General features: G+C 40.0%; 1 protein-coding gene across 3 annotated transcripts in view; it reads left to right on the top strand.

Annotated features, from left to right (window-relative positions):
* Positions 1-571: 571 nt before the first annotated feature.
* The window catches only part of ST8SIA6 (ST8 alpha-N-acetyl-neuraminide alpha-2,8-sialyltransferase 6), a 45,405-nt gene continuing 21,994 nt past the window's right edge, over positions 572-23,982 (top strand). The window contains exons 1-4 of one of the 3 annotated variants that reach the window (XM_071428900.1): positions 572-1,057; positions 1,271-1,387; positions 10,231-10,329; positions 15,812-15,898. In XM_071428900.1, coding sequence (XP_071285001.1) covers positions 963-1,057; positions 1,271-1,387; positions 10,231-10,329; positions 15,812-15,898 — 398 coding nt within the window. In that variant the 5' untranslated portion in view covers positions 572-962. The remainder of the gene's footprint in view (positions 1,058-1,270; positions 1,388-10,230; positions 10,330-15,811; positions 15,899-23,982) is intronic. The other 2 variants (XM_071428898.1, XM_071428899.1) reach the window with 2 other exon arrangements.

The following is a 23,982-nucleotide window of genomic DNA, read 5'->3' on the forward strand; positions in this document are numbered from 1 at the left end:
TCCACTAGGTCAGGTTAATCCAAGCTGGCCTTGAACACTTCCAGGGATGGAGCATCCACAGCTTCTCTGGGCAATCTGTTCTAGTGCCTCATCATGCTCATTAGAATACCTTCCTAAAATTCCATCTAAACCTGTCTTCTTTCAGTTTAAAGCCATCCAGCTTGTCCTAACACTACATGCCCTTGTTAAAAAGTCCCTCCCCAGCTTTCTTGTAGGCCTCCTTCAGAAAGCTGTAATGAGGTCCCCCCAGAGCCTTCTCCAGGCTGAAGCACCCCAGCTCCCAGGCTGTCTCCAGAGCAGAGGTGTTCCATCCCTCAGATCAGGTTCATGGCCCTCCTCTGAACAGGGTCACAGCCTTCTCATGTTGGGGGGCCCCAGAGCTGCACACACACAGTGTTCCACGTGGAGTCATTTTTATCTATAATATACATAGTTTTATAATATACCTTTTATGAGACGAAACACAGGACACATTGACTATTATGTTTTAATTCAGAGAAAGAGCTATTGAAGCAGCAGCATCTTCAGTACACCAGCCACGGGGCAGGGCTGCCTGCCCTCGCCAGGCAAGCCCCGCACCCTGCTCCCGCCGCCGTCCTGCAGGGCGCCCCTCTCCCCCATTAAAGTTTGGGCAGTTTCGACTCCCTCGCTTCGCCGCCCTCGACACAGGGAAGCGCTGCGGGAAGCGCCCCGAGCGGCGGCCGGCACAGGCCGATAGCAAAGGCGGCCCGGGTGCCGCCCTCACGCCGGCCGAGCCCGGCCGCTCCCCGCCAGCACCGGCGGGCCGGGCCCGCGCTGCGGCCGCGGCGGGAGGGGGGGCCGATGGCGACGGCGGCGCAGGGCTGCGGGCGAGGGGCGGAGCGCAGAGACCCTGTGGCTGCCATGGCCGCCTCCCCCTCCCCGCAGCCTCCCTTAAATACTATGGGGCCGTAGCTGCGACGGCCGCCGCTGCCGAGCGCACCATGCGGGCTGTCATCGCCTTGGCCGCGGCGCTGGGCAGCCTGCTGCTGGGAGGCTGCCTCCTGCGCCTGGGCGGCCAGCAGCCCCTCCGCGCCAGGTAGGGCGGCCGGGCGGCCTCGCCCGCGGTCCGGAGCCGGCTGGGGAGGGCGGGAGGAGCGGGACGAGCCCCGCGGGGCGCGGCGGAGCCTGGCGGTGCCCCGGGCTCGGTCTGGGCTCGGCGCGGGTCGTGGGCAGGAGAGCGGCGCCGCTCTCGCCGGGTGATGTTCAATCACTGGTCCTGACAACTTTGTTTTCCCGTCTCGCTTGCCAGGGGCTGGGAGGAGGACGCAGGAGTAGCGGCTGTCACGCCGAAAGTGGTGCGAGCCCTCAGGTCTCCCCTGACGCCCCTTCCTCAGACCGAAAACAGGTACGGGCTGGACGCCCGCAGGTGGGTCCGGGAGGTCGGGTCTGCAAAAGCAGAAATTCGCCTTCGCTCCGGTTCATTCTCGCTTTTGTTTCGGTAGCTTGATCAGAGAGAGCTTTAGCGATTATTAGGGCAAATGGCACTTTGCTTTAACTATAATGAATTATTTGTCCATTGGCCCTCTTTTTGACGGCTGTCACTCTGCCGTTGGTTTCGAGCCCAATAAAATACTGCGTAGAGAAATTTTGTTAGCGTACGATGCAAAAAGTGCCTGCTGAATGACACGTTCCAGGTATCTTTTTATTCTCCTTTCCAGGAAGGTGGAGCTGGAGCTGGGTAATGCTGTTACTGTTTTTGTAATCTGTATTTAGTTAAAAATACAGATTTATCATTTACATTTATTTACAACGAAGGCAAGACATATGAAGCCTGTTTAGTTTTGGGTTGGCATTGTACTTTGTGGGAGCCCATTCATTTGATCCTGTGTCTTGACCTTCTAGATGAGTATAGATTTTTGCTTTACAGCCTGTTATTTTATACTGTGAAGTTTAATATGAAGGTACTTTGTAAAATCAGCTGTGAAACGTTGTGCCTTACATGCAGACTTCAATACTAATGACTATTGTTTTTATGCTCTTGGGTCCCCACACACTGTAGGAAAACTAAGAGTGCAGAAGATGGTGGTGTAATCCACACATGAGATCAATACTATGTAAGAAGCAGTTTTGAAATATTTTGCTTTCTTCTTTTACTTTATATGCCATTATTACCTTTACAGTTACCATGACTATTATATGTTAATGTATATTATGGTCAAAAACACATTATAAAAATTAGGAAGAACTTAAGAATTGGGTCTTTCACAGAAACTATGATGTCCTGGTTGTGTTGAAGACAATGGTGACAGTGCAGTTAACCTTACTGAGGCCACCATCTCACTCAGTCTAGCTGAATTTGACAGCCTGTGCTTTCCCTAAGTGAATGCAAGTGATGTTAGTTGCAGTAATGATTGCAGTGTACCCTAACAGTGCATTTCTTACATGTTTCTGATGAGATACTCTTGTGCTCTTTCCCTCAATATTTAAAACTTTCACAAGCTGTAAGTTTATAGCATCTTTCAAAGTTAGTGTGAAAGAAAAGGAACAGAATTCTCCAAATGTTCCTACCTGCTGTTATGAGCTTCTAGCCTGCTTCTCTTTCCTGTTCTCATTTTTTCCCTTTCTGCTTTTTTTCCCCATCTTTCCCCCTCTTGATATTGGTTTTTGCAGTATGTACTGTTCTGCTTTGCTTTGTTTTGTAGCCATTACTCCATTCTTCTTTCCACTGTGTTTTGGGCTGTCTCTGTGGTTTCCCCCTGGCCCATCTCCTCACGCTCTTCCCTACTAGTTTCTGAGCTGCATCTCCTTGCATTCAGCTCTCTGTGTTATACCATGGAGTTGAATTGACTAGAAATGCTGACAGAGAGCACTTCAGAGAACAGTCTCTTTCCCATCTGCTGTTAGTACACTCAACTGGAGCAATGAAAGTAGAAACAACACATACCAAAGAGGTCTGAAAATCCATGTCATTTTTTTTACCTTTGTAATAGGGCAAGTGAGATTGTGATTTTAAATATGTATTTTTCCTTATTCTACTTTGAGGATTTTGACACCAATTTGAAGCTAGTTTTTGTCAGCTTGAAATTGTATTTCTTCATGACTAAGTGTCTGCAAAAGTGTGTCAAGTAAATAATTCATCAAAGAAAGTTTCAATATACTCAAGCTCCTGTAACTGTAGTGTCTTTGGAGAGATGTCTTGCCAGCTGAATCCGAGAGTGGATGTGCTTTCTCACCTGACTGACTATGCTCAGTAAGCTGGCCTGACAGGGGTTTGTGGTGCATGTGTGGCTAATGAGAAAGGAGAGAGAGCTGCTGGACTGGACTGACCAGGAGCTGTTAGTTCATCCAGAGAGCAGCAGGACTGGGCAGGGAGCCATGCTGGAGGGGTTTGATCCAGGCAGCAGCTGGACTAGGCCTGGCTAAGGGCCATGCTGGAGACGCTTGATCCAGAGAGCATCTGGACTCATTCAGGAGTTCAGAGTAATCCCTCAGTGATGGAGATGGATGGTCTGGTCAATAGGAATTAGATTCCAGTGTGCTGTGGGGTACTGTGGTTCTCCGAAACAACCCTGATCATTTGAATGGCATCGCTGTGTTATTGGCAGCAATGCCCTTTCCTGCATAAGAGTAAGAGGATATACATGGGTGTTTCCAGGATAGGAAAAAGAAAAAACCTAGGCACTATTCTTGACCTCCAAGTAAAAGTAATCTAGACAATCTTCACAGTCACAAGCTAATCTTTTTTATCATTGTTTCCTTTGCTGTTGGAGGCATATTTGTAACCAGACATCTCCCAAAGAATCTCTAAGGCCCTATTATTCTGTTGCCTTGCAGTATTGAAAGCTAATCTGTTATTTTACTTTGAGTAATACTTTTAAAAGGATGAAACTGAAGGATGAAAGGATGAAAAGCAGGGGATTGGATCAGACTCTCTTCAGGCAGCTATTATGTGCAGCAATGTTTAAATACATGGTGACCAGGCACCTAAAGTTCTCTGAAGGTCTGTGCCTTAGTAAATAACCTTGATGATGTGGTTTGTCTCTTACAGGACGTTGCTTACCCCTTTTTCTTGTTAAGCCTTAGCTAATTGGGGTAATGTGACTGCCTCTACAGTGGGACTTGCATGCCTAGTCTTGGGATCATTTCACAGCCTACTGTGCCTCTTAGTAGGGTTTCTTACTGAAAAGAAAGGCCACTGTTAGTAAGATATGTCTAGTAGCCCCCAGATTTATTCATGGAACCAGTGTCATTTGTAGTGCAATAGTATGTTCTCTGGCAGATTCTCCTATCTGTGCCTCATACTGTCCTCTCAATTTTTGAGCTGTAACTGCAAGTACAGTTTATATTTTCTTAAATACAGCCTTCTTATTATTTCAACAGTACAACCAAAAAAAGAAGTCTTGCATTTTTCTCACCTTTAGATCCTTGGTCTTTCCTCTCTCCCCATCTGTGTTTGTTTAGTGGTTACATTAATAGTAGAACAGAAGACTCAGTACTGCTAGTGCTTATCAGGGGAAAATGAAAATAGTAAGAGAAGCTAGGTAGTATTTTCTTTGTTATGAGACCCAGGGTGTGCTAGGTTAAATTTAGGAAGAAATTCTAGCTCCTATTATACTACCCAGGGATACGTAATAGATAAATCATGCCAGCTCCTGCAAGAGAAGTTAAAAAATAGCACTATTTATGTATACTTTATATAAAAGAAACAAGGCAGCAGTACCCTAAAGAGCTGACCACCATTACTCTGTTAGTCTGTGTTGCCAGTTTTAAGGCATTCACTTACTATTTCCCCAGCTTGCTTTCTGTCTTTGCAGGTCCAGGGCAAGCACGGGGTAAAGACCACTGAGGTAATTGACCAGTGGGAGGAAGTGATTTGAGAAGCTATGGGTAAACAAGTTATTATTAATACAGTGTTCCATAGTGTTGATTTCTCCAATTCCTCTCTCAGCAGCCGATCTGTATGCAGGCCTAGGAAATAAACAGCTATACTTAATTAACAATGCTACAGAGACCTGTACATTCTGTCTCCTGACAAAATACTGCATTCAGGCAGTCAGAAGGGGGAAAAGAGACAGGCTAATACCACAATTATGGAGTAGCCTAGTATATTGCACAAATAATTTACTATAGTTTAGATTAGTCAGCAGTGGAGGTCCACTTCACTAATTTTTCTGCTGTCTTAATATTTTGCCCCTTCATCCTCAAGTGATGCATGCAGATATATTTTAGGAGCCTATTTTGAACCCATGCCTCATGTATTAGTTCTGTCTAAATGAATAGGTGTTCAGTTGAAAGCTGCTGCCAGGACATATTTATGTTCTGACAGTGGTGAAAGGTTTCTGTTTACTTGGTCCAAGTGAAACTGCTCTGTCATTCTATTGTGTGCCCTTGTAACATGATTTTGGTGTAAGTACCTTATTCTTTTCACTTCACCTACCATGAGGCTCTGAATGTTGCTTGTCATGTTACCTGTAATGCAGTTTATGGATTTTATAAATAAAAAGTATCTGATGTTATACATAACCCTGGTGAATGCACTGGAAGGTCTTTCAAATAATTTCAAGATGCAGTTTGTGTTAAAGACCAAATTTAGCATTCCTTAGGTAAGCAATACGTCTATAGGAGCTTGAAGAAAGATAGTAGGATCAATCCCTTTAACAGTTGCTGTGATTAATGTTTCAAGACAAATTCTTACTCCTGAGGTTTGATGAAGCAATTTTTATAGTCCATTTCACCAAGAATTTAAATTGTGTATTGCCTTATTAATCAAGGTGTTGTGAACTTTAAAAACATCACTATATTCTTATCATCTGATTAATTTGAAATAGTGTCAAAAACAGCACTTAAGAGCACCCTTCCAATGGAAGTATGGATTTTGGGTTTTTCAATAGTATTCAACTAACAGATGACGAGATTCAAATATAAATTAGTCTCTTTGAGGGAGAGATTAAGACAGAAGATATTCGCAATCTGGATAATGCTATTCAGTGCCATTTTGGTAGAATGATAAAAATGTGCAATTTTGCATACAGAAGTTATCCTTTTTAGCTGGAGATGCTCAGCTGGAACATGCTTAGAGCTCTTGTGCTGCTTCAGACAGACAAGATCAAGAAGCTATAGAAAAGAGCAACAACTTATTATGCTGGGTGTGGAGTAAATAGCCAACGAGTGGGATTTTCCCTTACTTTCAGGGTGGACTTACTAGGGAGGTGAAATTTTTGTTGCTTTCACTGCTGCCAGACAGTTCAGTTCTGAGAAATTTTGACTATCTCATCCCCCATTCTTAGTTTCTACCTGATTTTGAGGGATATCTAGAAGAGTGACCTTTTAATCTTTGTGTTACAGTATAACTCACAGCACCAGTTTTTCCATCTGCCTTTTTTCTTTTCTTGTCTTCCCTATCATTCCTCCATCTTATGCCCATCCCATTTTCCTAATCTGATAACTGGGGTTGGGTTTAGTTTTGTTTTTAAAGGGTGTGTCTTTGCTTTTCCTTCCTGCACCTTTCTGCTCACCCAGAATGCTTGTAATACCCCTCTGTCTGGTGATTTCCTGCACTAAGGTTCCCTATTGTCTCAGGACTGAATGCTGCAGGAGCAGAAAAAGGACTTTCCATATAGTTTCTGTCTAAAGATGGAGTCAGTCCTTGTCTTAAACATTTTACAGTTTGATGATCTGCTGTCTTCCTGAGAGCAAGATATAGAATAAAAACGTGCTGATAGATAAGGCACATGGTCTTAATCTACTGTGGATTTATTAAAGTACAGATGGTGTACTTCTTGAGTTCCTAGAATTACCATAGGAAGTATGTGGTCCTCAAGCTGTTCATATATGATTAAAAAAGCCCCTGTTTTTCAGATTTGGTCCAATGAGATTGGCTTTGAGAACATCTAAGCCCTAGGGAAAATACAGCTGAAATTTCCCTGTATCATCAGTTTTATGAGTTCAAGCCAACAGAATGTTTCTGCTTCAAATTCTCATTTAGCTTAATAGTTCACAAAATTAGTTGAATGTAGCCTGATACCTGCGTTGTTAGGCACATTACTGATTTCATTGCAGAAGTTGTAGTGCTGCTCTAAGTAGTGAACAAAGACTGTCATTCACTGGGTCAGGTAAATTAATTTAGTGGTAAATGTTGCTTTGCACAATTGTCTGAAATGAGCAGAAATTTAATCCGACTTTGATGTCTGCGCAACTTTGCCGTGAATAATGCAGTAGAAGTCTGGACTGTCTCTTGCACACCCATCTTATCTAAGTGCAAAAAGATTTCACTCATGTGAAGCAGAGGCTACTCTGACAGTGAAACAGAAATTCAGAAATTTAACTTTTAATGGAATGAGTAATTGCTTTACATCTCTTGAAAATAAATTGTTTTAATTTTGTACCTTTTGCACCACATAAAGAGGGTTAAGTAAATTTTATGTGCAAAAAGCCACAGAAGAAGCATTTTGGTGATCTATCATGTGGCTGTAAAAGTGATTGTGAGGCTTTAATGACAAAACAGCATAGGGATTTATTTTGTTCTCTTTTTTCTCTGACTTCCTCTTTTTTGAATTTTTCAGGTCTTGAAAATGATTACCTGAAAACAATTGTGTATTAAAAAAGTGAGGCAACTTGCTTGTGTTGATCTTACAAATTTTTAAAAGGACTAAAAGTCTGTGGAGTAAAGCTTGTATTTGAGAGAATATTTATTCATTGCCCCACAGATCTCAAGACATAAATTAATAGGAAGCTGTAAGGACTTGTAATGGTTGTCTGCACAGAGTTGTGCAAGAATGTTGGTACTCTGCTAATGCCCCTTGCAGGGAGCTGATCAAACCTAGCTGCCTGCTCTGACTTGTCATCCACTTGGCAGTCTTCACATGTTAGACGGTCTCTTCTGGCCAGTGGTGGCTCAGGAGGGCTGGGGCCACTTCTCAAATCAGCATCCAGCATCTTAGGTTTTGGTTATAATGAAAGGCTTATTTGCAGCAGTAACATGCACTCTGCTTTTATAATTTTTTTTTCCTTTCTATTTCTTTAAGATGCTCTTTAGGCAGCTAAACTTTTGCCTGTAGCCATTGCTCTTATTTTAAGCTGCAGCTGCAGAATAATCATTTGATGTTACTAAGTTAGAGAAGCAAGAGAGAGGAAGCATGAGAGGAAGTAGTGCTACCTAAATTAGTTTGAGAACTGGAAAGGGCCTACCTGGTTGTTCTGCATAGACAGAACCATGCAGACCAAGCTGCAGTAAACCTGTGTACATAAATTTTTTAGGCAGAATATTTGCTAGCACTTGCTATGTGAGATCTGCAGAGTTCTTAGCTCTGAACTGTGTGCTCTGAGAGCCTTCTGCTATTTGTATTTCACTCCTTGAGAAAAAATGAGATAAAGAGCTGTATGCAAAGGCGGCCAAGGAGCTCTCAGTAGGCAGTGCCAGCTGTTACTATCTATTGAAGTCACTGCAGAACTGGAAGGATAGAGGTTTATGTTGTGTTGTCTTACTGTTTCCCTCAACAAGGGGCATACAGACTGGATACTTCCTCAGGGCCACTGAGTGTATACTGGGAAGAATTTATTTGTGGTGGGAAGAAATGAAGAGGGCTGTTCTCTCTCCTTTGCAGCCTACATCCTGTGGAAATTACTACTAGGGGTGACTAACTCTAGAAAATTCATGGGCCATGGAAAGAAAAAGAAAGGTGGTTCTTTCCTTCCCTGTCAGCTATGACCATGAGAGTCAGCTCAGTAGCAAAATAAACAAGCATTTATTCTTCTTTCTTCTTCAGTCAGTCTGCTCATCTGAAGTGTTTGAGAAGAGAATGCTCAGGAGAGACCTTATTGATACCTGAAGGGAGGGTGCAGGGGATGGAGCCAAGTTCTTCTTAGTGGTGCTCAGTGCTAGAACAGAGGCAGGGGTCACCAACTGGAACACAGGAGGGTCCCTCTGACCATCAGGCATCACTTTTTCACTGTAAGGGTGACTGAACACTGGCAGGCTGCTCAGGTAGGTTGCAGAGTCTGTGCTTGGAGATATTCAAAAGCATCTGGTACAGTCCTTGCTCACTCTCTCTAGGTTGCCCTGCCTGAGCTGGGAGTTTGGACTAGATGAGCTCTAGAGATGCCTTCCAGCCCCAGCCACTCTGTGGTTCTGTGGCATCTTTCCCAAGCAAGTCTTCAAAATCAGCTTGTCAGAAATCTTGTTGCCAAGGGGTCTCCATGTTGTAGAAGGTGAAGTTTTGGTCCTTGTCAGTACAAGCAGTGATGGCTCAGAAGCACAAAGCAGGAAGGCCTTTCTCTTGTGTGAGTGCCTCTGTGCAGAGATGTTTCACTTGTTCTCTAAGAACAGCACACAGCCCCTCTCTCTTCTGTGTTTCTACTTCTGGTTTGAGCAAAAGGCTGCAATATCCAAGGGCTCTGTAAGTAATGAATCAGTGGAAAGAAGGAAAGAGGAAGGGGAGGTGGCAGGGAAGAACATGGTGAGGGGCAGGGAAAATAATGCCAGAGAAGAAATCTTTAGGATAAATGGCAATCTACAGAGTGGAAGGCTATGTTAGAAGAGGGTGATTGTATGAGATTGGACATAGATTCAGGATGAACTGAGGTGAATGGAATAAGACCTTGGTATCTCAGTCATTTACTAATTTACATCTCATTCTTCTACAAGGACTGCCCAGAGCAAGAGGACCACACAGGAGTTTGGTGAAAATAAGACAGGAATTAAAGATCACTATCTGACACTTCGCCGGCTCCTTTTACAAATATTTGTTCTTTTTGTGTAAATAAAGAATAAACAAGGCAGGAAGTATTATACTTGAATCAGTAAGTTAAGGTCAAAGTACGAAGATCCATTTCACCTGTGGATGGACTTTCCTGTATATATTATATTCACTCCAAATATTGCATTTCATCAGCAATTTTAGGAAATCACATCTGCTGAATATTTTACTAGTGAATATATTAAATATCTTCAAAACTCAATGTTCAAGAAGCTTTCAATTTCATTTGTTTTTTAAAATTACATTTGCTGATTACAGTGTAAAGTGGAAATTATAATTTAGACTATGAAATAGAGTTATTTTAAACAACCAAATATTTTATAGTGCCTAGCAGAAAACTCTCTTTTAACAAGAGCTTCACAATAGAAGTCTGTAAGGTTTCTTTAGTAATGTTTTCAGCTAAATCAATGATTATAATCCTACTGGCATAATAAAGTAAATGTGACAACATTGGTAGAATATGTTCTCTCTTTTAAAGTTTATTGCTTTTTCTCCTCCTGCTCCCTTTTAACAGAACAACTCATAATAAAAATGGAATTTACCAGTTTGAACAGGCTTCAAAATGTAAGGCAATTCAGGACAACATTTTGTCATCATCTATCAAGAAGAAAAGGTAGGTGTTTGCTGTCCTTTCAGCTTTGTTTGTTTTAAATAGAAGGGTAAAAGATTGTCCTTTTTTACATAATTCTTGATGTAAAGGGGAGCTATGCAACAGAAAACTGAATTTGTTCAACCAATGTTTGCTGCGTTTTTTTCTTTTACATGGATAAGATTTATTTGAGGTGGGATTTTAACTTCTTTTATTTTCACAATACAAGATTTCTTCTTGGCAGTTAGCAACAAGTTATTCACAAAAATACTGAGTAGAAGTGTGGGGTATAATTTCATTTTTGAGAGTCTTTTCCCTGACTGGTGAGCAGTCCTGCTTTTATGAGCAACTTCAGTTAATGAGTCTGTTCAGCATTGCTAACTAGAGGAAGTATGGAAATGTACCAGTATAAAGACCTGCTGGTTAGTCACATGATTGCATTATGATTGCAAGTCCACAGGAAACTAACAGTCCAATTTTAGACACATTGGGGGAAAAAACACCCCAAATTAATTTTGCATTTCAACTTGCTGTTCTGTATTTTTCTGGCATGGAGAAAAATCCAACTTTGATATCAGTCCTGCTCAAATTCCTTGTCACTTTCCAAAGTGAAAAGCTGAGAAGCAGACAGTGATTTTTGACATGTAACATCTTTTCCTATATCAATGCACCAATAAACAAAAGGATGCACCAATGAATAAAACATTGAAGGTAAGAAAGACTTCCCATTAGGACTGAGTTGAAGGTTAAAATGGATGGTGCCATGCTGTCTTTAAAAGTGGGAGCTTCCCTCCCTGCTCCCCTCCATTTGGAAAAAGAAATAGAATGAGAAACAAAAGGTGAACTAAAAACAATTATATGCCTTTCCCTATTCAAAGTACTGGAGAATTCAAATTTTTACTTAATGCCAAAACAACATTAAATAATGATTTGAAAAACATACTCTGTCTTTTCTGCCCCCTCCTATTTTTTATTGCATTTCAAGACCTTTTACATCTCTTTAAATCATTATATTTCCAGCATTTCGTCTTTGCTCTTATTATTACTTCTTTATTTATTTATTCATTCTTTTTTTCCCCTTCTTTACAATCTCTTCTCCCATCAGTATTCCACTTCTTTCAGCAACACTATCTTTGAAGTTTTTATTCTTTTGAAAGGTTACTGATGCACTGATAGTGAGAGCTGGAACACAGACTGGCAGAGGTAAAATAATGCAGTTGAATGAAAACTTGAGTGATTAACACCAAGGGGAGGAAAAGCAGTCACTGTATTGCTTTCAAAATCCATTTGCAGCAATATAAATGCTGTTGTTTATCCCACACATTGCAAAGTTTTGCAGTCTTTGGAGATGAGCTCTTCACATTGAGAACATTTTGGAGCTGAGATTATGGGAGGAACTTTACAAAGTACAAGACTTTTATTCCATGGTAAAGAGAAAGGGGTTGTACCATTTAATGAGGCAGAAGATGAACTGGGCAGGTAGGAAGAGAAACAGATGCTTGGGAGAGAAAAGGAGCAAGGGATTGCCTTTTGCCATGAATATTGCAGCTTTTGACCTTCACTGAGAGGGGCTGCAGGGATTTTGTTGCTTTTTCAAGGTGTGACCCATGGGTGTGGTATATAAATGCTTTATATTACAGTTCTAGCCTTGGAGGGACATTCTGGACATTTCTGCCTCTTAAACTGGAAGAAAGAGAAAAAAGAATTACTAATTTAAAGCTTGTCAAATGATTTGATAGTAAGAAATGCTATGTAAGTGGGAAGTTATTGTTATTATTATAGCAAGTATGTGCTGGTGGTGACAAAGAGCCTGAAGTGCTGAGTTTTGCTAGCAGTGTTCCATTTTTATTCTGGAGCAACCCCTGTGTAAAATCTCCTGAGGGCTTATAAAACTGATATTTTTTTTGTAATGTTAAAACGTCCAGAGGCAAAACAAAGCCTCCCCTTATTTTGCATTTCATGCCAGTTTTTCTTTTTTATTTGTTTGTTTCTTGAACATAAACTGCCAAATGGAAATGTGTCCTTTTTTCACTCCTGCTACTCAGTCTTCCTTCTAATTCAAATACCTTTTTTGCAAGCTGGTGTTTAGCTTTAGTAAATAACCAATGAGACTGCATCTGTCTGTTCTGACATTTTACCTGTTGTCTCCATACTGTTTCTACATTTTTGTCCTTGCTGTTTTCCTTTAGATATCTGCCAAAAATTAGAAGATACTAGTACTTTGTAAGTGGTTCAAGTGTGCATAGTAATTCCATCTTAGCCACCACAGTTAACACAGTAGGTCACTTCTTACCTGACAAATACTCTGGGGAAAAAAAAAAAAGTCTTCCAGGTGTTATTTGTCAGTCAGGCTCATATAGTATAAGTGAGCTTCCTAGGACAGCAAATTATTATAATGGTTGTGGTGCAGGGGGCAGACAAAAACAGGACAAAAAGACCCCATGTTTCATTCATTCACTCTTCTCAGCACTGTAATCATTGTGTTGTCCAAGTATTTTTATAACTCAATTTACCTGAGCCTTTTTTATCTTAATAATAAAATCCTTTTAGCATCAGTGAATATGTGCTGTAGGCTCCTAGGTGCCAGTGGAAATCTATGTAATGTGCCAGCTCTTTGAAATGGAAGAGTGGAGAAGATGACTGTCTGGGTTACAGCAGAGTCATGAAATGATTCCCTGATAGCCTGAACTGATTTGTTTGGAGAAGTGAGTCCCCAGGCCTCCTTTAAAGCAGGAAATGCTAAAATTAGCTTTCTGAGAAGAAAACAAAGTTTTCTGGGCTGTAAACTCAGCTGCAGCAAATCCCAGAGCTTCATGTTGAGTCTTTAAAAAATTATTTCTAGGAATGCTGTCTGTATTAGAGTTCATTTGATTGAAACCTTTTACTGGTGTGAGCAGATGCCTTGCAGAACTGCCACAGTTGGGATCTCCTGTCCCCCAGGACAGCATGCTGGGATGTCTGTGCTGCCTGTGGCACTGTGCCAGCTGGTAAAGACAAGTTCTGACAGACCAGAGTGTCCTTGTAAGTCACAAGAGGAGCTAAACTGGATGCACAGAGTGAGCAGAGTTGGTGTTCTGACTTGTAAAGACCTGGAAATGGAGCTTTTCTATGTGAGCTGGTGAGCTTGGATAGCTCTGAGCAATAGCAATTCTGTCCAGTAGAGACAGCTGTGTAAAGGCTGCAGTGTTCTTGCTTTGTAATTGGTGCTTTTTCCCGAAGTGCATTTCCTGTTACAAGTATGAGAGGGCCCTTACAGTTTCTGACAGAGAAGGCCTATGTTTCCTATGAGGTCTTGGAACTGGCATTAGGGATTATGCTTTCATTCTTCCTACCAAATGTTTCCCTGTAACTTACTAAAAAATTGTCAGTCAATGCAATTTCTTTCTGAATAGATGGTAATTTCTCATTTCATATCTGATTCTTATCTTCACCTTATCAATGTCTTTAGGCTAGAATTTACTTCTGCTGTATTTTTTTTTTCTCCTGGATAACTATAGTGTAAGTAACTCTTTGTGGTCTGTTATCCTATTAATTTCTGAAATTTTTTTGTAAGTGCAAGCATCTAAGAGTGATTTCTTGCTTATATTAAGGAATGAAACCAGATGAGTTACTCAACGTCAGAATTGGCTATTTCGGTTTTATGCTTTTATCTCACCTTCACCCCACAAGCACTCCCTGCCCTGCACTCCTCCTGACCCTTGTCTGTCCACATAGTGACTCAATTTAGGGATTAGCTTCAGCAGGAAGGTAGTTCCATTTTCTATGGCTGCAGTTCCAAGGCTGGTAACATACCAGCAGGCAGCTGCCAAAATAGGAGGGCCTTGATCCCTGTTTGTCCATTTCTATCACTCTTTGCTTTAACTGGGTGTGGTCTTGGATGGAATCGTTTGTCTGGTTTAACACAGTAAGAAGAAAATGTATGTGCATTTCCTTGTCCTTCTGGATTAATTTTTGCCCTGGTAGTAAAAGTGGCCTATGAAGGCATTTGAAAAGTGCAAAACCTGGCAAAAGAAAAACAGGGGTGGAGTCAGGTAAGTACCCATAGTGACACAAGGCAGTTGGACTGGACGGAGGAAGAATGTACTGGACCAGGTCAGATCAGCTACAGCTGCAATGAAACTAGGTTTTTTTTTCTTTTCCTGCTTCTGCCGATTGAATTCTCTTGAGTTGTGAAGGGCTCAGTAGTTTAGTTATAATCTCTAGTTCCATTAAGAGTTTCCTAAGTGTGGAGGATGAAATTTGTATGTGTTGTCACAGGTGCAAACTTGAGCCAGAGACCAGTTTTAATGCAAATTCCTCTTAAAATTATAATTTATTTTTCCATGTGGAAATTGGACATGATTTTACTTGGGGTAGGATAAATGAGTTACCTTTAGCAATTGCAGTACTTTTATGAAGCAAACAATCCGTTTATTTCAAATGTGGAACAGAGAGTAGGAAGCTTTCAGATAATTGACCTCTGCTGCTGCAACCACCAGAGCTTTTTTTATACTGCTTTTTATCAATTCTTGTGCTCCACTTAAAAACAAGTGAAGTTTCTTGCCATCCCAACTCTTGTAAAACTGTTCAAAATAGACACTTCTAAGTGACAGCTTGAATAAACTCATGAACATTTGGATCAACACCAAGCTATTTTTGTTAAAATAATACAAGTTAGGTCTTGTATGGAGACTTGAGTCCTATAGAATTTTAGTCACGACATCCATACCATCTTTTCTTCCTATTCCTCCAGTTATCTTAAGTCAGTTATTGTTTTTAAAAACCTGTATTGTAATCCGGGCACAAATGGGAGAAGTAGTAACATTGAACATGAAAGCAAAAAATGTCTTAATTCTTTTGACTTGCATGTTACAAAGTATTTCGCTTATGAACAAATTTAAATCTCTTCAATGGATTTTCAAGAGCAGAGAGCTTTTTGGTTATATGTAGCAATGTAACCAAAATTCTGGATCATGTAAAATAGCAGATTGTTTTGTTTTACAGACAGTTTAAAGGAAAAATTACATCTGTAAATATTGGTTTGTTGTCTTTAGATGATTGAGCTTTGGAGATTATATTAAGTAAATGAAAGAAAAGGCATAAGAAACGTTGTGTTTTATCTTGGCCAGCAAGAGCCACTTTTCAAAACAGTTTAAGGTTTAAACCACTAAGTACGAGAGAATTATTTATTTTATTTTGGAATTTTGCACTTGAGATGATTTCCAATAACTTCAAAATATCTATGGTTAGTTATGTAAGTTTGAAACAAATGTGCTTTTGAAACTTTCTGAAGTTCATTAGGACACCAGTACTAAGAAGAGATGTTTAATAGGTCATGCTAGTTAAATGAGGATAGTGCTGTTACAAATTACAAAAATAAAATAGGTCATGGAGTTCTAAAAGCAATCTATTATATATGCACCATGCACATTATTATTAATAAATGCATCATTTGAGTGTTTTTAGAGACTGTTTCTAAATATACATACATATGTATTCTAGTGTTTGATGTTGTTTCCTTTTTTAGATACTCAGAAGATTATTATCTTCACATAGTCACAAAACTGCAGAACTGCACCTGGGTAAGGAAACCGGAAGAATCTACAAAATTCAGGTAATTTTCATTGTCTCATTAAGAAAAACTGTTTACCCTAGATTTTTCTAACAAGCCATAAATTTAAATATTCCCTCTTAAACAGATAATTTTGTATCACTTGTAGGAATTTCTATCAACTTTTTGATGCTGGGGCTCTTCTTGTTTGTTGGAATTCAACTATGCAAGTAGAATAAAAGAACTACATAAGTAATTACATCTATCTTCACATTAATGAGCAGTAAACTAACTTAAGTAGAATGAATTAAAATATTCCTGGCATAAAGCCTACAGTGTTAAAAAAGTACTGATAATGTTATTTTGTTCATTTGAACTGGCACTCTGATAAAAGGCTATAATGAAGCAGTGTGTTCCTTACCCCAAGACTATTGCCTCTATTGCAGAAGTGCCCGAGGCACTCATTAGATTTGTCACTGCATGTCATGGCCCCTGAGCATGACAGCACATGATTCCATCTGTCCTTCTTTGGGATGGCACAGAAGGACATGCTCAGTAGGGATGGTGAGCTCTGAAAAGACTAAGCTCTTCATTTGGAAATCATGCTGGTGTTAAAGAACAGCTTCACTGTGCCATCCCTGTTTTATCCAGGGAACAAAGCTCTCTTGATTTACATTTTTACATAGATCATAATTAGAGATTCTGTCATGACTGCTAAAAACAAATAAACTGACCTATCTTCCAACTCTTTGGAGTTAACTAGCATTGAGAGCTTAATATCCACATGGTCAGCATGATCCCTTTGGAAGAAGTAGTTTTGGGGTGGGGGGGGACAGAATAGAGGGTTTTGTGCACCATAAATTGCTGTGTTTGCTGTGTATCCCAGCTGACTAATGGTGTTTCCCAAAGCTGAGGTAGGAGTATACACAGAGTTAAACTTTGTATTGACTCAGGCAGGCCTCAGCTGTGCAGAGAGCTATCAGCATGATAAGGAGCTGTAAAGCAACCCATTCCATCTCAGAACAGGCAAGTGTCTTGCACAGAGTTGACAGGAGGTGAAGCTGCTCTCACCTGCTCTTTACCCTGCTACATTTGAGCTTTTTGTTTTCTAATCTATTTTTTTTAACTTCTCTTCCATCCAAATGGACCAGCCACCACATACCAGCTATTTGCTACTGCTTCTGCTGTACTGGGTGTTTGAATCAGTGGCACTGTGGCCACTTGTTTGTCCAGCCTGACTTCTTTATTTATTGCTTATACAATCTCCCCTCCACTGGGCCACCTTCTACATCTTCTAGGCCTATGGCAATCAAGCATCCAAAACATTATATAAGACTGGAGTTTAAATACAGGATGCTTGCTGTTCCTCGTGCTGTCTTTGGTTTCCAGCAAGGAGTGTGGGTCATAAGTAGTCAAGGTAGGTTATGCAACCAATGATCAAACTGGAAAAATTCAAAAGACAAAACTGTTGGATGCACTAAGCCATCAAAAAGTGTGGACTCTATGTACATTAAGGTGATCTTACTAACTTTAATTTAGCTCATATACCAAACAGAAAACCATCTTTTAAAATCCATGGTTCAGCACAGGCTGGACAAGCTTGTTACTGAATCAACATTCAAGGGCTGTACTGTTATGGTTTTCTTGGTTTTTAACATCCAAACTAGCTGGAGTATTAGTTACTTCACATGTACATAACCCATGCTGCAATTCTGATGACAGTACTATGTATTCTGTTCCTGAAATTTGATCTGATTTGATGTCATCAAAGATTTCCATTGACATGACTAAGGACTGGTGCTTTAGTGTAGGGCATTGTGAATGATTATTTTACAAAACATGGCTGCTTTTGCATAAGTCTTTTCTTTCTTTTTTCATTCTCAGTCTTCTCTATTGTTTTTTGTAAATAGTATATTAAAATTTTACAGTTGTCCTTAATCCATGACCATACTGGAGATTTTCAAGGCTCTTAGCAGTTGGTCAGTGGAGTCTTTAAAATAAAAAGATATTAAAAAGAAAACCAAATTTTATTTAAAATTTGCTGGCTAAATCTCCATGTTTACAGAACTTCCAGACTTATTTATCAGACTTAAGCCTCCAACTAGCTTTGGAAGGGCACTTTAGCTGAAAAATGATGCATTAATGGAGCTATGGGAGTGAAAAAGTTCTAGAGTTGTAGTGAAATAAATGAATTCATAATCACTGGGCAGTAGATCTCTTCCTTTTTTTGACTTAACCTAGTGTCAGTAATAGCTGTGTAATACAAATATTTTACAGTCTGAAAATCTCATTAAGTAGGTAGATAAACACACCCATTTGCAGAAGAGGAAATTAATCTCTGAGGGGCTGTGCAGCAGAAATTGGGTACTACAGCCAGCCACCTTCAGCAGGAGAAACTTGAAGCTGTGTCACATTATTCACCTGCCAGTGCCACCAGAAGTCTGCCTGCTCACAAGACTGCAGAGAAGCTGCTTGACTTCTTTTCCTGTTTGTCCATCTGTTAAATGCAGTGAACGCTTAGATGCTTCTCAGGCACGGTGTCAATTTTATGACATCTCTCTATTTTCCTGAAGTTCTGAAGAACAGGCATGCATATTTATAAGGGATTTAATGTCTTACGCTTCAGGGCATACACTAACCTCTAATTAATAAGGTTCAAGAGCAGCTTCTCCTGGGTAGTTAGTTAGTTTTTCAGAGAAGCTTTCCTGTGTTTTCCTTTGCAGCTTTTGCTGCTGGCTTCCATTGTGCTGCTAGTGGAGTGAAGGAATATGTGATCTAAGCCAGTAACTCCTGTGTTCCTAGAAGATAGCACTGTGTGCCAAGGAGTACACATCCATTCACATTGTAAGCTGCTCTCCCAGCAGATCCAGGCCAAATAAAAGAATATAAATTAGAAGTGCAGTTGAGGAAGGAAATACTTGTCTTTTTATTTGGCAGAAGGGTAACAGCTGACGGCCATGTCTAGCATTAACTCCAGTTTTTTTGCCAATTCACTGTTGGAGAGCAGAGTCCAGGCTGACCCTCTACTACCTGGCTCAGCTTTGTCATGCAGCTGTGCAAAATGTGTCCATTTGTTGTCAGAGGGCTGCCCTTTCCCAAATGGCTCCCTCTAAAGCTGCTCTGCTGTGCTGGCTCACATGCTCTTGGCTAGGTTGCTCTCTGGCAGCGCTCACTGGTTCTTGATGGCTACGTGATGTTTACACATGCATTTCCCAAAATTAAGAAGAATGAGGAAGCAAGTACAAGCCATGATGTTTTCTTTAATACCACCCATATTTACAGTCACTCTTTTGTGATTTATTTTTGTTCAGACTGTCAGGAAACCAGTCTCCTGGCATTTCACTTATTTTAGTGTCAATAGTGGTGACATCAGCATTGTCAGACATAGGCTGCCCTCAGAGGAGCAAGTGCAAGCACTTGGTTCATTGCTCTTGAAATCTAGTTAGGATTTATTGTGTCCCACAGTGGTATTTGTCAGTCATTGTTAAAAGAGTGGTGCAAGTAGCATCCCACTAACAGTGATTTTTGGAGTCTTCTCCAACATTTACTTCTAGGGACATATAGAAAACTATTTTTTTATTCTGACTTTTCCTTTATAAAATTAATCTTCTCTTGACCTTTTAAAAATTTGTTTTGTTCTTTGTGGCTCTTCAGTCATCTAGCATCTCCTCATTATGACTTTGTTTACAAGCCCCCCTGAATTCTTCCTCCCTTTTCAGATTTACATCAGCTCTAACTTGTTTTAGACAGAGCAAGTCTTTGGATTTCTTGTCTGTAAGGGAGAAACTTGGTAGAAACTTGGAAAAGTGGGGGAAATAATCTCACAGCTGCCTGGAAGGGTTGTCCTTAAAAGTCTAGGGGGAAAAAGAGCTATGCTGGGTAGCTTCCTCTGCAAAGGATCTTCTAGCTACAGTCAGCAGAGTCTCAAGTTCCCTAGGTAACCTGAGTATTAATTATTATATCAGTATTCTTCAAAGGTTTTCCACTTTAAATAAATACTTCATTACTGCAACACATTACAGAGCCCAGCTAAGTGCAAGCTGTAATTGTTTTTTACATCTCCACATCTGTCTGCTTTACAGACTTTTAAGCTTAATTTACTCTCATTTGGGGTATACACCAATGGTATCAAATAATCTGCAGGTTTTCAAAATAGTTGTGACTCCAGCTTTTGCAGAAAGCTACAAAATATTTAAAACAGGCTTCAGAATAAGGGGAGAAAGGCTGAGCAGATGCTGTGTTTCAGAGAAGCCTCTGAGCATTGTATTTCTGGTCTGTCTGAGCTTGAAGTGCGAAGCATTGCAATAGAACTTCAGGAGTGGCATCACACTGAAATAGTGAGCTGTGGGTACTGGGCCCTCTCCCCATGGAAAGCGACAAGGATATTTCTAGGTGTAAAACACAGTTTTAAAATTCCTGATGTCACACTGCAGTCTAGCTGGCAGAATGCTGCCCCCAACCAAAATATTTTAATTTTTTTCTTTTTTAAAGGAACATTACTACTTTAAAAAAAGAACATGTCTTCTTGAAAAGAAGAGATAAAAGATCCACCATTTTCCATGTCCTGTTATTGTCCCTCTTCCTTTTTATTCCACTTGACCTCTATTACCCTTTTCCCACTTTAATATCTCTTCTCAAAAGTGTGTGTTAAACATTCCTGCAGATTATAGAATACCACTTCTTGAAGAGATTAGTTTTGTTGCAAACTACACTCTAACCCATATAACAGTATTGCTTATCATGTCTGTCTTCTGCAATGAACCGCAGCTGAAACACAAGTAAAACACACTACAAGGTCAATTTATGCTTATATAAGCTCACACCACCACATAATCAATAGCTTTTCTAACACTAAACAGATCAATATTTCTGGTGTAATCTCTGAAATCCTCCAGTTTACAAGAAAGTGCACAGAACTCAGACTGCAGAGAGATTAAGAGTACATTTGCTGCACAGATTTTATAGATGATATGTAAAATAATGAGTATATATTCAAAGACATTTTGAATGTCTCCTATTTCAGGAGAGAAAAAGATGGGTGGAGAGATAGTAATTAGTGACAGTTTGAAGCAAGGCTTGAATCTTTTAATTGGTCTACAGACTATTATATGCTTTTCTAAAGGGTGGAGGATTCCTATAAGTAGAATCTAATTTTGGATTAGTCTGAGCTAATTATGTCTTCATGGCAGACTCTTTAAATAGTCTTTGGTTTGAAAATTTTATTACACTTTTTACATATTCATCCTTGATTTCAGATTCAACCCTTTTGGCTTTCTTTGTCTTAGACATTTATGATGTTACTTCATTTGTAGGCAATTCAAGGGCTGTCAGTGTAGCATTCCCCTTCAAAAATGTTCTGCTTCAGATATCAGATTTAATCACTTTTTTCTTAATTTTGGAATATGTCATAATATGCCTCATTGTACTTTGGTTGACACATTGACATGGATTGATAAGAGCCTGGAGAAACCTGTGTCATTGTCTAGAACCCCCAGTGCAGTACAATAAGATAATTGCTTCCTCATTATAAAACATTACAGCAGTGGACATAGATAAAAAGTAGTCTTCCTGTTTGTAGTTGTGCCCTTGAAATTTTGCCGTTACATAGTGGAATTTTTTGTGGTTTCTTCTACTATCACACAGTCTCTGCAGGATGAAACCTTAAAGTCTTTGATGTCTTGACATATACAGCATAATTACTCACATGAACTAATGATTACAAAGATCCAAGCTAGGTAAAGTATTAAAAGAAACTTAACAAAACTTTTTCTAGTTTTTAGTAATCCATGGACTTTGGTTGCTTGAATGCTTTGCTCTTTGCTCAAATGACTTTATGAGCTGTGCTGTGATGTCCACTTAGCTCACAGGAGTTACTGCTTTAAATATTTGCTAATTTTAATTTGTGTTTGGTTCTCTTTTATGTGGTTTTTATTTTTTGTGTCTAGGGTAACTGAAAATCCACAAGGAGATACATCTATGTAAGCATTACTGGTGTCAGTAATGTGCGGGTGCTTTGTAACAGGGCTGATATGATACTGTTTTTGCAAACAAACATTCACTTATAGATGTTTGTAAATGATGACTTAAAATCAAATAGATTTACATCATTACTGAAAAAGTTTGTCCTCATTACTATTAAAATATTCCAGTTGTTGAAATTTTGCACCTTGCCTAGGCAATTTCTTTTAGTCTTTCTTTCCTAATACTGAACTTAAGCTTTCTTTAGAGCAAATTAAAATTGTTTTCTTCACCTTTCCCACCATAGCCTTAAAGGACAGTTGAGCATTTTTTATTTTAACAATGTTTTGAATATTTTGATACTTTGGCAGTGTCTCTCTCCATCCATTTTTCTCCTCCTCCCACCCCAGTTTAGTCCAGTGCATAACAACAGTGAAATATTTCACACTGTTCTCAGCAATGACAAATGCCCTCAGGCCACAGATCCACAGGCATTGGTGTCATAGTGAAACATTTTCAATGGAAAAAGTTCGGTGGAATGGAAGTTTTTAAACTGCAGAAGCTTTTTACATAAAGACAAATTTCACACTCATTATAGATTCTTCCAATATCACTCAGAGTAAGGGCAGTGCTGGCTTTTGAACCAGCTGAGAGAGTCTGCTAAGCCTTGACTGACCATTGATTGTTTTAGCCATTGTGATTGGTCCACCCTGAGTTGTTGAAGATGTTGAGATGTTTGCAGTATCCTCAGCATGTGTGCACACTCTGATTTGTCAGCAGGCATGTGCAGCTTGTTCAGAAGGCCTGAATCAGCCCTAAAATGCATATATTCATACTAGCACAGAACCAAGATTTTGCTGCTATCTTGGCTACAGAGCAACTGCAGGAGCTCCAAAGAAACTCTATCAGCATATTTAGAGCATTTGTATTCCACTAAATACAGTGGACCATCCAAAAGTTTGGAAACGTGTCATCAAGGCAAGAGCCCTCTGTTACTGCCAACAGTTCAGCATGGGAAAACTGCATAGCACCTGGAAAATAACACTATTTGGCTCATCTCACAAGCCATACAATTTTGGTAACTTTCTTCAAGATACCAGGGTTTTTGTAAGGTCTCAGTGGCCATGAACCTGAAGAAATTATTTGGATGCCATGGGCTCAAAATCCTGTAGCAGCTGAAAAACAATACAAACTTGGGTCCTGCATCCTTCAGCCACAAAGGAAAAAATTCAGTGAAAGTGTATGCTGAGCAACAAAAAACATTCTTCAGTGCAACTATATTTGACTCTATGTTGTCTAATGTGATCAAAACTTCCCAGACAAATGCAGCACACCCCTCCACTTAGGTTATTGACTAAGGTTCTGACTGTACTTACTGGGTCCTATGAGATATGTATTACCACTCAAAATGGTGTAGTCTTTTATCAGGTTCTGATTTTGTTCCTCACTTATTACAAGTGGCTGTTCTAGATAATGCAATCAAATCCCTTTCTGCTTATCTTGGCATAAGAAATATCTGTGTTTGGAGTTATGCCTCAGGATTTAAAAATAGCTCTTAGATATCACTCAGCTTCCAAATCCTTGCAGGAGAAATGTTGGAGGAAAAGGCTTCTCCAAATAAGAAACTGTCAGCAATAACCTCTGCTACAGAGGAGATATTTTCCAAAACTAGTGCCCTACAAAACTTGGGTACTTTGACTCAAGCATCACCTTCAGTCTGCACTTGTCATGCATGACTGGATCATAAGCACCCTTTGTTCTAGGGCAAGCCCACAGTCTCTGATAAAAGCTGAAATTAAACCTTCTTACTGTAAGCTACAATGATGTTTCTGAAAGCTATGAGATGGATGCTCAGCCTGTGTAGCAGCATCCTGTTTCCAGAGCTGCTTCCATATCTCAGGGTTTTCTCCCAGTCAGAACAGACAATGTGTATCACTTCCTAGTCCAAAAATAAAAAAGTTACTTCTGTTTGGTGCTGTTATGATTTGACCCTTGTTTCTTATCCCACCCTCTTAAGTTTCCCTCTCCCCAGGTGGCATACATGAGTTAAAATGTTGTCTTGGCTTTGCAACACCTCACACAGAGCCTTTGTAGGATACATGGGTTAATCTTATGAAGGAAATGCTCTTCAGTGAGTCCTCAGCTCCGGACAGACCACATATGAATGATATTAATACTCTGAAGAAATT

Source organism: Agelaius tricolor, unplaced genomic scaffold (genome assembly GCF_023055355.1).
Source record: "Agelaius tricolor isolate 1412-34295 unplaced genomic scaffold, bAgeTri1.0.p SCAF_6, whole genome shotgun sequence".
Classification (NCBI taxonomy): Eukaryota; Metazoa; Chordata; class Aves; order Passeriformes; family Icteridae; genus Agelaius; species Agelaius tricolor.